Genomic DNA, 18,750 nt, shown 5'->3' with positions numbered 1-18,750 from the left:
ACAGGCCTAGAAGATTTCCAAGGTGAAGCTAAAATATTTTTTCCAAAAAAGCCATATATATTTATCTTATCACATGTCCACTATTCTAAACTAATGCAGGGGCGTGGGGAAATGCTACAGTGTAATGTCCTGAAAAGTTCAGAGGACTCCCCTCTCCAAACGCTCTCATATAATTTAGCGCAGTCGTCTGATTAAATAAGTGATGTAAAAGTATATTGTATAATGGAGCACAGGTTGGAGACAGGCGTCTTTATTCTGTCTGGATGAGCCGCAAAAGATAAAGGCAGGAGACAGACGGTCTAACCTTTGAATCTTCAGAGGAAGGGTATCACCATGACGAGTTGTTCAGTCGTGCCCCAATGCTAAACCATCATAAACAATAGGATCACTCCTCAAGTGTCTCCAACAATCAATTTCAACTATCCGCCCATATGGCAATTGGATTAGTGAGTGACTAACCACCACATGTTAGCTTATCCCCAAGTACCCAATGAATAGGCATATGTGTTCTCCTGATAAACTGTAAAAAGTGATAATCTTTCAAAACGTGAAAGTAAAACTGTTGGAAAGGTGGCATCCTTTAACATGCCACTGTGTAAGTCATTGAGATCTTCAGTAAGGCCATTCTACTGCCAATGTTTGTCTATGGAGATTGCATGGCTGTGTGCTCGATTTTATACACCTGTCAGGAACAGGTGTGGCTGAAATAGCCAAATCCACTAATTTGATACATACCTTTGTAGACTTTGTAGTGTCTTCTAAAAGTATTCAGACTGCTTGACATTTTCCACATTTTGTTACGTTACAGCCTTATTCTAAAAAATATTCAATCGTGTTTTTCCTTCTCATCAAGCAACACACAAAACTCATAATGACAAAGCAAAAACATATTTTTTGACATTTTTGCTAATTTATATACATTTTTGCTACCACCACCATGCTTCACCGTAGGGATGATGCCAGGTTTCCTCCAAACGGGATGCTTGGCATTCAGGCCAAAGAGTTTCATCAGACCAGAGAATCTTGTTGAGTCTTTAGGTGCTTTTTGGCAAACTCCAAGTGGGCTGTCATGTGCCTTTTACTGAGGAGTAGCTTCCGTCTGGCCACTCTACCATAAATGCCTGATTGGTGGAGTGATGCAGAGATGGTTGTCCTTCTGGAAGGTTCTCCCATCTCCACAGAGGAACTCTAGAGCTCTGTCAGAGTGACCATCGGGTTCTTGATCACCTCCCTGGCCCAGAACCTTCTCCCCTGACTGCTCAGTTTGGCAGGGAAGCCAGCTCTAGGAAGAGTCTTGGTGGTTCCAAACCTTCAATGCTGCAGACATGTTTTGGTACTCTTCCCCAGATCTGTACCTCGACACAATTCTGTCTCAGGGTCACAACGGACAATTCCTTCCACCTCATGGCTTAGTTTTTGCTCTGACATGTACTGTCAAGAGTGGGACCTTATTATATGGACAGGTTGTGCCTTTCAAAATCATGTCCAGTCAATTGAATTTACCACAGGTGGACTCCAATCAAGTTGAAGAAACATCTCAAGGCTGATCAATGGAAACAGGTTGCACCAGAGCTCAATTTTGAGTCTCATAGTTAAGGGTCTGAATACTTATGTAAATAAGCTATTTCTGTTTTTATTTTTAATACATTTGCCAAAATGTCTAAACCTGTTTTCGCTTTGTCTTTCTGGGGTATTGTGTATAGACAGCTGAGGATTCTTTTTTCTTTTTTAAAAATCAATTTTAGAATAAGGCTGTAAAGTAACAAAATGTGGAAAGTCAAGGGGTCTGAATACTTTCCGAAGGCACTGTATATAGTGTAAGTCCGTTACTCAAGCGTGAATCACTCTAAGCTGGATGATGCCAGATATGAAACCGAACATTGTTTTATTTGGAAGCAACAGAGCATGAGAAATATTCCTCTGTTATCATGAATTGCAACAATTACTTGAGTACTTTTCAAATAGCCATCGGGCTAAGTATCAGATGCAGATGTGTTCAATCCAAATTCATATAAAACAGTCATGAGGACCTTTTCTGTCAAAGTTTCATTTTTCACAACCCATGTTATCAGATTTTTTCACAAGAATAAAAAACTGATTCCAACTCAAGGGACCTATCTAATAAAATAACTGGTTTAAAGATCAATGTATAAAGGTTCATTAAAATCAATGTACATTTCTGATACTTCAACTGATTCATAACAAATCAGCTAAGTGATCATTTCACACAGTGCTCTAATTTAAGTACACAATTGGTGTTTCTTGTGATCTGCTACAATGTAATATTGGAACGCAATTTGTTTTTATTTTTTTGTATGTGTATAATATCAAAGCAATAAATATTACCAGTAAATAAACTTTACTTTTTAGATTTTTTAAAAACTATTTTCTCATTTAAAAAACCCTTATACAATCTAATATACATTATGAAAAGTTGTACAGCTTTTTATTTATGTTTAAAATAAGGACTCACTTGTTTTTTATATGTAGATATAAATATATATATATATATATGTATATTGTCAAAATATATGATCATATTGTCAAGAGAGAAAAAAAAATGACGAACATACGTCTCAACAGAAAAGTTATAAATAAGGGTCCAAGTGAAGATTTTGGGAGTAAGGTGGGGCCTTAAGAATTTTCATAGCGTCCGTGCGGCCTGCCTCAAGTTGCCCATGGTCAGTGTTAGCGGCAGCCGCACCCTTCCACAACCATTTCCTGGTAGTTTTTTAGGACCACCTTGTCGTGTTCGTCCAGGTAGAGCATAGAGATGGCACTGAGCTCCGTGGGCACGCAGCAGGCCTTGGGAATGTTGGTGTTCACCGAGTTCACCAACGTCTGAACGATGGCGTGGTTGGTAGAGTTCAGGTGGTCTGCCAGGGGGAAGGGGCATTCCCCATGGCAGTAGTATGCCTGGTACCCTGGGGGCGCCACTATCCAGTCATTCCAGCCCACATCGCTGAAGTCCACGTAGAGAGCGTGACGGCGACAGTTGCGGTTACGCTTACGCCCCCGCTGCTTTGGGCTACGCTTAGCCCGACGCGTCAACGGGTGGCCCTTGCCGTCATGGCCGAAGGTGACCAACAGGGGGCGTAGCTGTTCCCAGTCCTCCCCGGGCTCCTGGTGCAGCGAGCGGCTGATGCGCAGGTGGCGGCCCTGGTGGCGCGGTGTCTGGTTGAGGTGCTGGACCTCCACGGCCAGCCCATAGTTGGGCAGGCGCTCCCGTGTCCAGCGCAGTACAGCGGGGCTCACGTCAAAGCTCTCCCAGCGCGAGGCGTTATGGCGCACCAGCCGTGTGTCTAAAAGCCGCGTGATTAGCTGTCCGGCCCGCGGGGGCTTCAGCACCTCGTACACGTTTATCCGGTGGAGCTGATCCTTGTCCCCCTCGCTTTCCGTAATGACCTCGTCGATCTGCTGCCGGAACAGACGCAGCTCAGCCGACGAGAGCAGCTCATCCTCTGGGATGTTGCTGAGGTTGAAGAGGAAGCGCAGTGGGATGGCCTCGCCGTTCTTCGTCTGAGGCTCGCCCGGATGAACCGGCTCCATGTGCTCTGTGAAAGACAACAGGACACAGTCAATGTCATCACTTTTACCAAGGGAGTCTGTATGGGCTGCCATCTTGACTAATGACAGCCTGTATAGATTTGATTTAAGAGTTTATCACTGAGTATTTTCATATTTTATCGTTGCCTCTGAGTTCCGTTCACTTCCCTCATATTACTATTAATTAGTTCCCTCCAAAACTATTACACCGTTGGTTGTTTAACAGTACCCTTTGTGTCAATCTTCATGATTGCAACCACACAATTTTGGCCTGCAGTTATGTTTTGGAAGACAGCTTTCCACTGTACAAAAACACATACCTCTGCAGTCTAACATGCCTTAATTGACACACAAGAATGTCCACGTTCACTTGGGATAGCCTCCGGGGACTGAGTGTACATCGTCCATACTTCTTTATCTATCCATAAGGATCATCCAGGACTTCCCACAATGCCTTTCTCTGAGCACTTTGCTGAAACATGCATTACTTAGAGGGTGGTGATTAACGTACCGCAGCTACCATATAAACATAGTGGAGGGTAACTATTCCATGCACAGTCTGCAGATTTCTGGCAAGACCACCATTGTTGGGAAAGGAATGTTGTGTCTACTATTTTCCTGCTCAATCCGGCCCTGTTATTTCACACTCAGGCTTTAATCTTATTCAGGTGGTTGTCATTATTCAAACCTTCTGTGTTTTTGATTGGCTCTACAGTTTGTTAACTAGGGACATTTGTCATTTTCATCATGAATAATCATTACGGATTCCCACAGACAATCCTTTGGTGGAGGAGCAGCAAGAGAGCTACGTGCTGCATAGTGTTGTTTTGGTGGTGTCCGAGGTGGAACTGCATTAGAGCTGTTAAATCCACAAGCGGGTCGTTACTTTACCTTATTGCGGACTCTGCCATTAAATGCAACGAATCCACACCACACAAATCCCATGCAGCTGCGTTAGAAGTTCATGCAGCCACGTTACAAGTTCAAACCTCTAATTAGACTGATAAGTCTCATAAATTCACCTATCCAAATGAACATGAAAACATGCATTAGCCTAACATGAATGGTTTGACATTTCAGAGTGATTATTTCTAACATTGATATAGCCTAAACTTTCTAGCTCCGTTTAGAATTTCTAACTCTGTAGGGATAATAAGGAAGGGAGTGGTTTGTGACACACAAGAGCAGCCGTTCACCAATATGTCAGCTCATACCACAGTTACACCTCCAACACCGCCAAAACATCTGCTATGCGGAAGTCGGCCAAAGCTGGTTAACGCTCGATTTGATTTAATCCAGGGCTAAGACTAAGTGGAGGCCTGGAAAACACAGCATTTCCCATAGCTTGAATTCCTGGAGGATTTAGTGGGTAATTGCATCTTTAACCTCAAGAGTTGTCTTTGACGCCTTGCATTGTTCCCTGTACAGTTTCTCCCTGCTTGAAACCAACACAGTTCCCTTTTCACATAGTTTCCCTTAGCTCTGTCGTTGTCAACTTGAACTTGGTGCCTTGACTAAATATCTTGTTTCCTGAAAAAGTAACTCATTTGAATTGTTATACAATGGACTTTTACATGAAAACAGAGAACCTAGTTTGATCTCAACAAAATGCTCCAAGCATGTTATTAGCATAGTTAAACACACACATCGCATCATAGACAGGCGGCTGAGCCTCCTTCTTCCTGAGTGGCCTTGGTGCGGTGCTGTGCCGTCTTAGACAGTGTGTTAGACAGGCCCCATTAATTAAGGCTGACTCATCCCTCCTCCCCCGAGGGCAGACATGTTTTTCTTCAGCCCTCCAGCTCTGCCTTTCTGTCCAGCACTCCCTCCACTATAATACACTACTGTCACACTGTGTATGATCTCTGGATTACACAATACACATCTCTGTTTTAGAGCACATACTTGAGCCACATATGTTATACAAATGTTCTTATGTTCTTTACCTCTGTTGATCTCAGTAGTACATGAAGCCTATTACAGAACTGTTGTTTCTGACTGGCTCTCCATGACACACTTGTATAGTTGTATACAGGCTACCTCGCACGTTCTCCTGCATATTACTGTTTCTCTATCACTCTAGAGTTAGTCTATATTCCAACTTTCCACAGTGCTTCTGGTTGAGTCTGCTCTGCTCCCAGTGCCCACATTGTTGGCAGGCGGGACTTTATATAGAAGGCTGCAGAGTAGCATTAAAGATAATTGCATGTTGAGGAAGGTCCCTGTAAAAGGTCCCTAGCTCCATTTAAACTGGAGACATGAGAGAGAAGCACACTACTGCTGGCCAAAGGCTTTTTTAAGCCCTTGTACTGGGTGGGGTGAGAAGTGTAACTCAATAATATGAAGGTATGCTTTTCCTTGAGCTGCTAACCAAACACGCTGTAGGCTTTGTCGGACTGCAGATTCTTTCAGGAGGGGAATTTGTCTGACTGAATTCTTGCCACTTCTTTGGCCACCATTTTGTGACCACATCCTTAGATTTCATAATTTATGTTGAAGGTGGGAGGGGGATGTCTTATATTCATGTTTAAGTGGTGTAGGAAATGTTGCATTTGAATTTGTTTCGATGAGACAGGGATTGTTGGGCTTATGGGTCCACACCCAGGCTAACGAGGTAGGTGGTGAGACATATGTGTTGCTGCCATCGCCATTGGAATATTATCAAATGGAGATGGACTGTTGATGTCTAGAAAATGCTTTGTTTTAGGGAAGTGCTTCATTCTAAACCATTGCTGTTTCAGGTGCTGGTTGGCCAATTAGCTTGACTTTGGCTCATGGATTCTGTAACGGGGCATGCACTACCATTCAAAGGTTTGGGGTCACCAAGAATTGTCCTTGTTTTTGAAATATAAAGCCAGTCTCAACGTCAACAGTGAAGAGGAGACTCTGGGATGCTGGCCTTCTAGGCAGAGTTGCAAGAAAAAGACGTATCTCAAACTGGAAAATAAAAAGAAAAGATTAAGATGGGCAAAAGAACACAGACACTGGACAGAGGAACTTTGCCTAGAAGGCCAGCATCCCGGAGTTGCCTCTTCACTGTTGACATTGAGACTGGTGTTTTGCGGGTACTATTTAATGAATCTGCCAGTTGAGGACTTGTGAGGTGTCTGTTTCTCAAACTATACACTCTAATGTACTTGTCCTCTTGCTCAGTTGTGCACCGGGGCCTCCCACTCTTCTTTCTATTCTGGTTAGAGACAGTTTGCGCTGTTCTGTGAAGGGAGTAGTACACAGTGTTGTATGAGATCTTCAGTTTCTTGGCAAAGAACAGACTGATGAGTTTCAGAAGAGAGTGCTTTGTTTCTGGCCATTTTGGGCTGTAATTGAACCCACAAATCTTGATGCTCCAGATACTCAACTAGTCTAAAGAAGGACAGCTTTATTGCATCTTTAATCAGAACAACAGTTTTCAGCTGTGCTAACATAATTGCAAAAGGGTTTACTAATGATCAATTAGCGTTTTAAAATGATAAACTTGGATTAGCTAACACAACGTACCATTGGAACACAGGAGTGATGGTTGCTCATAATGGGCCTCTGTACGCCTATGTAGATATTCCATTAAAAAATTTGCCGTGTCCAGCTACAATAGTCATTTACAACATTAGCAATGTCTACACTGTATTTCTTATCAATTTGATGTTATTTTAATGGACAAAAAATGTGCTTTTCTTCCAAAAATAAGGACATTTCTAAGTGACCCCAAACTTTTGAACGGTAGTTTATGTCATAAACATGCAATGTATAATTAACTGTACACTCCAGGAAATATGTACTTTTCTCACACTTACCAGAGGCAAGGTCACATCACCTCTGGATTTCCCCAAGTTCTCAAAATCCATGCATTTCTCTCTGATTCATTTATTGGCTTTACATTTAGACAGTTCATCCAGAGTGACTTATAGTAGTGAGTGTATATATTTTCATACTTCTTTAATACTGGTCCCCCTGGGAATCGAATCCACAACCGCAGCATTGCAAACGCCATGCTCTACCAACTAAGCCACATGGGAGCACATACAGTAGGCCTGGTCCCCGGAGGATAAGGCATGAAAGTACTACACAACTGCTGTGGTCCTCTGTACACACTTAGAGAAAAGGGTTCCAAAAGGATTCTTCGGCTGTCCCCTGGAACCAAAAGGGTTCTACCTGGAACTAGGACTGAGCGATATGGCCAAAAACTCCTCTAAATGTGTTTCTAACTTATGGGTGATTCGCCATTTTTAAAAAGTTCTCTAAATAAGCTTTGGTACACAATTATAGGTCAATAAACTACATTTCAAACAGTCTGGAATAATTGACTGAATTATACCTAGGCTAAATATACGCCTCCCGAGTGGCGCGGCGGTCTAAGGCACTTTATCTCAAGAGGTGTCACTACTGTCCCTGGTTCGAATCCAGGCTGTATCACATCCGGCTGTGAGTCCCATAGGGCGGCGCACAGTCGGCCGGGGTAGGCCACTGACTTACATAGTTATAAAGTAAAGACTTCCTCATTTTGTTATTTGATCAAAATAGTTTAACCTGCTTTTTTGCAATAATCACTGATCTAGCTTTCAAGTCTGTCTATGGACATTTTCTTTTTGTTACAAATTTAACCAGAACCATGCACAAGCCCACCTGCTAGTGAGTAGCCAACGTTGATCTATTTGCTTGCTAACAAGGTAGTACAGTTGAACTGTTATGAATACACCCTCCTGTCCGTCTCCAACTGTTTGAACAACATAGCCTGTTCACTTTGTTGACGTCGCCTGTACAAATGCTGCTAGCGGTACGTGGTATCGCAATGCCGCGAGCACCAGAACTTGAGCACTAATTTTCCACAATCATGTTCATTGATATTTCCGTTTTAGTAGGGTCTGTTCTGTTCTACATTTTGGACATTGAGACATAAAAGTTATCGTAAAAGCTGATTTACGGTCATTCCGTCGTCTGCATTGGCCGTACAGCACTGGCTGTAGCATGGCTGAAGCATTCATACTTCTTGCGCTTCACGGAGCAGAGCTGGTGTGAAGGAAGTTGTCAAGGAAGTGAGTTTGTGTTTATATAGGACGTATCACCCCATCAACCAATCATGTCAACGTGGAGTTATACGTGCTATTTTGTTACAAAATCTGGAAGGTGCACAGTGATGCAAGCCTCCTGAGGCTCCGCAATTGCGTCACACTCTCTACGGAGCCTCCGGACTGCAGTGTCGAATCAAGCATAAATCGCCTTTTAGAAAGTTTAAGTTCTCCTCTGTCACAGTAATATGTCTCAATGTGTTTTGGTGCCCATATGACCGATTCTGTTGGACCAAACTTCAAATGCAAATAGTGAGTTGAAACTACTTGTTGGCAGAGAGGAAGAAGTGATCTTTCGTCTTTGTTGTTGTAAGGGACATACAGTAATAACCTTGATTCTTGCGATACAGGCATTTGGAACATTGCGAGAGAAAAATATATCATTAATTTGAGATATCGCCCAGCCCTACCTGGAACCAAAAAGGGATATTCAAAGGCTTCTCCTATGGGGCCAGCCAAAGAAACCTTTTAGGTTCGAGATGGCACCTTTTTTCTAAGAGTGTACAGACAGTTACTTCACTCTCCTTCTATCTCCCTCTTTCCCTCCCTCCCTCTCTCATGCTCTCTTTTTCTCTATCTCTCTCTTTACCTTCGTGGTGGAAGCCCCTCACGGTGTTGGCGCGGCTAGCCGACCTCTCGGGGTACTCAAAGGCGGTGTCGTGGGTGCCGGCCTCCTCAGCCTCGCCCGATTGCAGCCGGTAGAGGTCCAGCAGGTAGCGTGGCACAGTGGCCGAGCGACTGGGCCGCGGTCGCCTCTGCAGTCCAAACATGTGCAGCAGCGTGGCCTCAAAGTCCCGCAGAAGTTCATGGCTCTGACCAGCAGTCCGGCTCTGCAGGCCCGGGGCTTTCTTCTTTCCTTCCTCAGGTATCAGACTAGCATGGTTGCTCTCTCCCAGCAGGACTTGGCATAATAAAATGACCATCAGCATTCGATTACCAGGAATCATGATGTCTCTGGGACGGCAAAAACAGAGCAAAAAGAGATAAGTGGGGAGTGTGAGAGAGAGAGGATAAAGAAATAAAGAAACCTCTGTTTTAAGTGACATTCTATATTTGTCTACCCTTCCTACATCTCCTTCTTTTCCAACATAACCTCCACCCTATTGGACCCTTCACTAGTGTTTTCACTGTAAATGTTCTCTAATTGGTTATAATTGTCCTGTCTGACTTGTTTACAGTAAAATGGCCTACGATCAGATAGGACCCCCTATGCAGTTTATCTGTTGCAACATCCTCCAAGAGTAAACAGCTGGTTGAAGAACACAGCTTTTTGAACGGAATCTGAGGGCCATTCCTTTTACCCCTCCTCTTCCCTCTCTCTTCCTCCCTCTACCTCCTTCTCTCTCTCTCTTCCTCTCTTTCCCTCCTCCACTATGATTAGACAAATAGGAGAAACAGCCAAGGGGTCAAAGCCAATTCTTAACTCGATAAGGAGCCCAGTCCCTCAGTCTACCTCAACCAATCAAAGACAAACAAAGGACCATGTGCCACACATTTCACCAACAATTCCTCTGCAAAAGTCAGACCAGACGCTCTTCCATTTTATTAATCTAGTCATTTAAATGTAAAATATGACAAACTCCTGAGAAAACAACAGGGAGAAATACAGAAAGATGGGGCAATGGTGTCACATGTCATAAATTGATTTTGCCTGGTCCACTTACCGACAGAAAATAAAGCATGGGAAAACAGTCCATGTTTGTTGGGAGCCGGCAATGGTCGCGTTCCTCAAGGAAATGTTACGTGGTGCTGGGGGGCTGCTCGAGAGTGTTAGAGTGACCCTGTTCCTGAAATGTACATAAGAGAAAAAGGACATTGTAGTCATTGTAGTCTAGCTTAGAGGCAAATACTTCTGGCTTTTTATTTGTCACATGTCACATGTACCGAACACAACAGGTGTAGACTTTACCGTGAAAATGCATACTTACAAGCTCCTTCCTGACAATGTAGTGTGTGTGTGTGTGTGTGGTGTGTGTGTGTGTGTGTGTGTGTGTGTGTGTGTGTGTGTGTGTGTGTGTGTGTGTGTAACCCGGTCTCTCTTCATTAAGGCTTATCACATAGACATTTCAACATTTAATCAAATGGCTACCCAGACTATTTGCCCCTTCCCTTTATACTGCTGCTACTCTGTTTATTATCTATGCATAGTCACTTTAATAACTCTACCTACATGTATATGTTACCTCAATTACCTTGACTAACCGGTGCCCCCGCACATTGACTCTGTACGGTACCCCCTGTATATAGCCTCGCTATTGTTATTTTACTGCTGCTCTTTAATTATTTGTTAGTTTTATTTCTTATTCTTATTAATTTTTTTTTTTATTTATTTATTTCAACTGCATTGTCAGTTAAGGTCTTGTAAGTGAGCATTTCACTGTAAGGTCTACTACACCTATTGTATTCAGCATTTCACTGTAAGGTCTACTACACTTGTTGTATTCAGCATTTCACTGTAAGGTCTAGTACACCTGTTGTATTCGGCACATGTGACAAATAAAGTTTGATTTGATTTGAAGTGGGGTGAAAGGTTACATTCCTGTTCTCTATAGTGTATCTGGTATGTGAAGAGTAAGGAAACCGACCACCCTTCAAAGAGCAGCCCTTGTAGACACCACACATTAAATAGGACAGAAAATGAAGCAGCCAAAACATATCATGGAACAATTAAGTGAGAAATATTCAAATTCAATATTTGTTACTTCAAATACAATTTTTTGACTCAAGCAGACATACAGTATTTCAGAGATCGTGACACAGCATCCCTCTATAAGCAATTCGTCTGTCAATTAAAAGTAGACCAAAGTCACTGTAGAGAGCATGGCTTTACGTAAACACTGCCTTGCCTATGCAGAACAGACAGACAGTGTAGATGGACACTCACTTGTCCTCCCTCCTCATTAAGGCCAGCTATCAGATGGTTCATGACTGCTCTGTATTGATTAGTGGGGGATCAATCTGCATTGGGTTAAAGGGGGGCCAAACTACGTTTTCTAGAAACTTAAAGAGTACCCCCCCCCCGACCCGTGATCACCCATCTAAGTGCACTGCACCCATCAAAAAGGGACCTTCCTCTTCCCCTCCTCCCCTCTGTTGTCCTGAGATCTGTGGAGCCGCTGATGACAAGCCTGCTGCTCTGCTCTTTGACCATACTGGCATCAATAAGCCTAAACCCAACCTCCATGGACTCAGACAAGTACTAATGCTGTCCTCCTGTCCTGCCCAGTATAGTGCATACATATTTACTAACAACATATTTCATGCTACAGTACATAGTATATATAGTATATATATACTCTAGTCTCAAACCTGTGTGATCTGAGTTTGTTGAACCCGGAGGGGTGTCTTTCAACCCTGGTCAAAAGCATAATGTGTGTTTGTTTTTATTTGTGTATTTCTTTGTTATTTTTTACACTGCAAAATAATTGCCTTTCGGGCACAATATAGATCTATTGAATTGAATAGAACCTTGTTTTTCCAGACCAGACCAGACCAGACACACAAATTCACCACTGCAGTATGCCAACAAGAATAAAACCACAAGTCTATTAATCACAAGTTGTTATGCAATACAATTCACTTGAGTGTCATGGCAAGGCAGTTCTAGAACTGAGACAATCCTATCCAATGCCTATACACACAGCGTTCTGTCCTGTAGATGGTTTACGCCCATTCTGTGGATCTACGACATCACAAACAGAGGGACTTGGCCCTAATGAATATCTTGCTTTTACACACATTGCTGAATCACACTAATAAAATGAAGAGTGTTTGTGAAATAGGTCCTGGGCAAACAAACAGTACCGCAGATAAGACATTTCAACACTTCATTTGAGCCCATTCCATTATAACTGGAATGTGTTCCACTGGAACTGGCTGATGTAAAAAGGGCTTTAATAATACACTTGATTGATTGATTGATTTGATTGAACTGTGTGTTTGTCTGGGTTCATATCTCTGTGTTTATCTTTTCCCCTCCATGCGTCACTGTACATGCAATCAAGGAGATATTTGTCATTTTTTGTAGCAGAATTAGATGTTGACCTTTGTGTGACCTCATGTTCTCGGTCGTGACACAAGGTTGTGTGCGTGTGTGTGTGTGAGAACCATGGTGAAGAGGCAGTAGGGTTCTGAACATGATCAGCTCTATTACCCATAGGGTGGGGGTGGGGGGATAACGTGTGTGCATCCCTGACAACAAACGCTCATTGTGCCGAGAGGGCTTCTCCCATGATTACAGCGATTCAAACCGCTCAAAACAGTGACTACAGAACTTCTTACAGTAATGACTGACAGAGCCACTTACTATAAGTTGATGGATTCACCAAGTAGGTTGATGACAGTACTAACCGTCTACAGTATATAGGGATGTAACCAACAATAATGCTCATCATATTTCTTCCTCGTCTCCTATTATATTGTAATAACCAATGTATAGGAGGATGTCTAGAAGGATAAATAACATTATGTTTGAACAATTACAGATGCTGGATTTTCTGCTGCTACAATACTGGTCAAATGAAGGCTCTTACAATTGTAGATCAGTAGTTTTCAGCTTCGAATAACACTATGTTGACACTAGGTGGTTAAAGGACAGGATAGTTTGTAGTTATGGCAAAACCCCCTGTCTACTACACCCACTGCCTGAGATCTTAGTCCTAATGACACAGGAGATTGTGCTTGTCCTGTAAACACCCTCTTCAATCACGGCTTTAATTAACTCCCAAAGATTACATACATGTACAGTATATGCTACGAGTTTAATCATCATGAATTATCAATTCATTATCATGAATTATATTATCATGAAATAATAATGAACACTGTTCATTTCAGGAAAGGGCTTTTCAAACCAACTAAACTACACTAACTTACTAAAACACAATGATTTATACTAAGAGCTTTGCAGCAAGACAATCTACCTGTATCATGGTCTATGTGGTGAAGCCAGTGAGCCGATCTGTCTGCAGTAAGTACTCCGTGTCTGTGCGTTGTGTGTGGTGGTGTGCTTGTTATGAGCAATAAGAGCTCAGACTAACCCAGTCAGGAGCAACTGTTAGGCTTCATCCAAATGGCATCCTATCCCTATATAGTGCACTATTCTAACCACTTTAGACACAGCCTCAGTGTTTTCAAATATTGCAGTGTCCTGACTAACCCAGTCTGGTATAGCTGCAGTGTTCCTGACTAAACCCAGTCTGGTATAACATCAGTGTTCCTGACTTAACCAGTCTGGTTAACGAAGTGTTCCTGACTAACCCAGTCTGGTATAACATCAGTTCCTGACTAACCAGTTGGTATAACATCAGTGTCCTGACTAACCAGTCTGGTATAAACAGCAGTGTTCCTTGACTAACCAGTCTGGTATAACATCAGTGTCCTGACTAACCCAGTTTGGTATAACAACAGTGTTCCTGACTAACCCAGTCTGGTATAACATCAGTGTTCCTGACTAACCCAGTATGGTATTAACATCAGTGTTCCTGATAAACCAGTCTGGTTAACATCAGTGTTCCTGACAACCCAGTCTGGTATAACATCAGTGTTCCTGACTAAAAAAAAAAAAAAAAAAAAAAAACCCAGTTTGGTATAACATCCAGTGTTCTGACTAACCCAGTCTGGTATAACAGCAGTGTTCTGACTAACCCAGTCGGATAACATCAGTGTTCTGACTAACCAGTCTGGTATAACAACAGTTTTTCCTGACTAACCCAGTTGGTATAACATCAGTGTTCTGACTAACCCAGTCTGGTAGAACATCAGTGTTCCTGACTACTAACCCAGTCTGGTATAACAGCAGTGTTCTGACTAACCCAGTCTGGTATAACATCAGTGTTCCTGACTAAACCCAGTCTGGTATAACATCAGTGTTCCTGACTAACCCAGTCTGGTAAACATCAGTGTTCCTGACTAACCCATCTGGTATAACATCAGTGTCCTGACTAAACCAGTCGTATTAACATCAGTGTTCCTGAAACCAGTCTGGTTAGAACATCAGTGTATTCGACTAAACCCAGTATGGTATACATCAGTTCCTAAATAACCCAGTCTGGTAGAACATCAGTGTCCTGACTAACCCAGTCTGGTATAGCGCAGGTTCCTGACTAACCCAGTCTGGTATAACATCAGGTTCTGACTAACCAGTCTGGTAGAACATCAGTGTCTGACAACCCAGTCTCGGTAGAACAGCAGTGTCCTGACTAACCCAGTCTGGTAGAACATCAGTGTTCCTGACTACCCAGTCTGATATAGCAGCAGTGTTCCTGACTAACCCAGTCTGGTATAGCAGCAGTGTTCCTGACTAACCAGTTGGTATAGCATCAGTGTTCCTGACTAACCCAGTCTGATATAGCAGCAGTGTCCTGACTAACCCAGTCTGGTAGAACATCAGTGTTCTGACTAACCCAGTCTGATAGAACATCAGTTTTCCTGACTAACCCAGTCTGGTATAAACATCAGGTTCCTGAATAACCCAGTCTGATATAACATCAGTGTTCCTGACTAACCCAGTCTGGTATAGCAGCAGTGTTCCTGACTAACCCAGTCTGGGTATAACATCAGTGTCCTGACTAACCCAGTCTGGTAGAACATCAGTGTTCCTGACTAACCCAGTCTGGTAGAACATCAGTGTTCCTGACTAACCCAGTCTGATATAACATCAGTGTTCCTGACTAACCCAGTCTGGTATAACATCAGTGTTCCTGACTAACCCATCTGGTAGACATCAGTGTTCCTGACTAACCCAGTCTGGTATAGCAGCAGTGTTCGCTGACTAACACCCAGTCTGGTGTGAACACAGTGTCCTGATAACCCAGTTGGTAAAACATCAGTGTGTTCCTGACTAACCCAGATGGTTAACATCAGTGTTCTGACTAACCAGTCTGGTTGATAGCAGCAGCGTGTTCCTGTGACTAACCCAGTCTGGTTAAGCAGCAGTTTCCTGACTAACCCAGTCTGGTATAGCAGCAGGTTCCTGACTAACCCAGTCTGGTACTATACATCAGTGTTCCTGACTAACCCAGTCTGGTATAGCAGCAGGTTATCCTGACTAAACCACCCAGTCTGGTAGAACATCAGTGTGTTCCTGACTAACCCAGTCTGGATATAACATCAGTGTTCCTGACTAACCCAGTCTGGTAGAACATCAGTGTTCCTGACTAACCAGTCTGGTATAGCAGCAGTGTTCCTGACTAACCCAGTCTGGTAGAAACATCAGGCTTCCTGACTACACCCAGAGTCTGGTATAGCAGCAGATCAGCAGTTCCTGACTAACCCAGTCTGGTATAGCAGCAGTGTTCCTGACTAACCAGTCTGATATAGCAGCAGTGTTCCTGACTAACCAGTCTGGTTAAACATCAGTGTTCCTGACTAACCCAGCTGGTAAACATCAGTGTTCCTGACTAACCCAGTCTGGTAGAACATCAGTGTTCCTGACTAACCCTGTTTGTATAACATCAGTGTCTCACTGACAACCCAGTCTGGTATAAAATCAGTGTTCCTGACTAACCCAGTCTGGATAACATCAGTTTCCTGACTAACCCAGTCTGGTAGAACATCAGTGTTCCTGGACTAACCCTGTCTGGTATAACATCAGTGTTCCTGACTAACCCAGTCTGGTATAACATCAGTGTTCCTGACTAACCAGTCTGGTATAACAGCAGTGTCCTGACTAACCCAGTCTGGTATAACATCAGTGTTCCTGACTAACCAGTCTGGTATAGCAGCAGTGTTCCTGACTACCCAGTCTGATATAGCAGCAGTGTTCCTGACTACCCAGTCTGGTAGAACATCAGTGTTCCTGACTAACCCAGTCTGCTATAACATCAGTGTTCCTGACTAACCCAGTCTGGTAGAACATCAGTGTTCTGACTAACCTGTCTGGTATAACATCATGTTCCTGACTAACCCAGTCTGGTATAACATCAGTGTTCCTGACTAACCCAGTCTGGTATAACATCAGTGTTCCTGACTAACCCAGTCTGGTAGAACATCAGTGTTCCTGACTAACCCTGTCTGGTATAACATCAGTGTTCCTGGCTAACCCAGTCTGGTATAACATCAGTGTTCCTGACTAACCCAGTCTGATATAAACATCAGTGTTCCTGACTAACCCAGTCTGGTATAACATCAGTGTTCCTGACTAACCCAGTCTGGTATAACATCAGTGTTCCTGACTAACCCAGTCTGGTATAGCATCAGTGTTCCTGACTAACCCAGTCTGATATAGCAGCAGTGTTCTGACTAACCCAGTAGGTATAACATCAGTGTTCCTGACTAACCCAGTCTGATATAACAGCAGTGTCCTGACTAACCCAGTCTGGTATAGCAGCAGTGTTCCTGACTAACCCAGTCTGGTATAACATCAGTGTTCCTGACAACCCAGTCTGTATAACAGCAGTGTTCCTGACTAACCCAGTCTGGTATAACATCAGTGTTCCTGACTAACCCAGTCTGGTAGAACATCAGTGTTCCTGACTATCCAGTCTGGTATAACAGCAGTGTTCCTGACTAACCCAGTCTGGTATAGCAGCAGTGTTCCTGACTAACCCAGTCTGGTATAACATCAGTGTTCCTGGCTAACCCAGTCTGGTATAACATCAGTGTCCTGACTAATCCAGTCTGGTATAACATCAGTGTTCCTGACTAACCCAGTCTGGTATAACATCAGTGTTCCTGACTAACCCAGTCTGGTATAACATCAGTGTTCCTGACTAATCCAGTCTGGTATAGCAGCAGTGTTCCTAACTAACCCAGTCTGGTATAGCAGCAGTGTTCCTGACTAACTCAGTTGGTATAACATCAGTGTTCCTGACTAACCCAGTCTGGTATAACATCAGTGTTCCTGACTAACCCAGTCTGGTATAACATCAGTGTTCCTGACTAACTCAGTCTGATATAACATCAGTGTTTCCTGACTACCCAGTCTGGTATAACATCAGTGTTCCTGACTAACTCAGTCTGATATAACATCAGTGTTCCTGACTAACCCAGTCTGGTATAACATCAGTGTTCTGACTAACCCAGTCTGGTAAACATCAGTGTTCCTGACTAACCCAGTCTGGTATAACATCAGTGTTCCTGACTAACCCAGTCTGGTATAGCATCAGTGTTCCTGACTAACTCAGTCTGATATAACATCAGTGTTCCTGACTAACCAGTCTGTATAACATCAGTGTTCCTGACTAACCCAGTCTGGTATAACAGCAGTGTTCCTGACTAACCCAGTCTGGTAAACATCAGTGTCTGACTAACCCAGTCTGGTATAACAGCAGTGTTCCTGACTAACCAGTCTGGTATAACAACAGTGTTCCTGACTAACCCAGTTGGTATAGCAGCAGGGTTCTGACTAACCCAGTCTGGTATAACATCAGTGTTCCTGACTAACCCAGTCTGGTATAACATCAGTGTTCCTGACTAACACAGTCTGGTATAACATCAGTGTTCCTGACTAACCCAGTCTGATATAACATCAGTGTTCCTGACTAACCCAGTCTGGTAGAACATCAGTGTTCCGACTAACCCAGTCTGATATAACATCAGTGTTCCTGACTAACCCAGTCTGGTATAACATCAGTGTTTCTGACTAACCCAGTCTGGTATAACATCAGTGTTCCTGACTAACCCAGTCTGGTAGAACATCAGTGTTCCTGACTAACCCAGTCTGGTATAACATCAGTGTTCCTGACTAACCCAGTCTGGTATAACATCAGTGTTCCTGACTAACCCAGTCTGGTATAACATCAGTGTTCCTGACTAACCAGTCTGGTAGAACATCAGTGTTCCTGACTAACCCAGTCTGTATAACATCAGTGTTCCTAACTAACCCAGTCTGGTAGAACATCAGTGTTCCTGACTAACCCAGTCTGGTATAACATCAGTGTTCCTGACTAACCAGTCTGGTATAACAACAGTGTTCCGGACTAACCAGTCTGGTATAACATCAGTGTTCTGACTAACCCAGTCTGGTAGAACATCAGTGTTCCTGACTAACCCAGTCTGGTATAGAAGCAGTGTTCCTGACTAACCCAGTCTGGTAGAACATCAGTGTTCCTGACTAACCCAGTTGATAGAACATCAGTGTTCCTGACTAACCCAGTCTGGTATAACATCAGTGTTCCTGACTAACCCAGTCTGGTATAGC

At 43.2% G+C, this 18,750-nt stretch overlaps 1 protein-coding gene across 1 annotated transcript; it reads right to left on the bottom strand.

Moving 5' to 3' along the window:
• Window positions 1–1,868: 1,868 nt before the first annotated feature.
• Window positions 1,869–10,441, bottom strand: LOC118936649 (bone morphogenetic protein 4-like). Its single transcript, XM_036974778.1, has 3 exons — window positions 10,274–10,441; window positions 9,199–9,563; window positions 1,869–3,554 (listed from the first exon to the last, which is right to left on the bottom strand). Exons 1-3 carry the CDS (start codon window positions 10,432–10,434, stop codon window positions 2,689–2,691), a joined length of 1,392 nt encoding a protein of 463 aa, XP_036830673.1. The 5' UTR covers window positions 10,435–10,441; the 3' UTR covers window positions 1,869–2,688.
• Window positions 10,442–18,750: the final 8,309 nt, after the last annotated feature.

This window comes from Oncorhynchus mykiss, unplaced genomic scaffold (assembly GCF_013265735.2).
Source record: "Oncorhynchus mykiss isolate Arlee unplaced genomic scaffold, USDA_OmykA_1.1 un_scaffold_885, whole genome shotgun sequence".
Lineage (NCBI taxonomy): Eukaryota > Metazoa > Chordata > Actinopteri > Salmoniformes > Salmonidae > Oncorhynchus > Oncorhynchus mykiss.
Note: the sequence above shows the minus strand (reverse complement) of the source record. Positions and strands in the feature narration are given on the sequence as shown.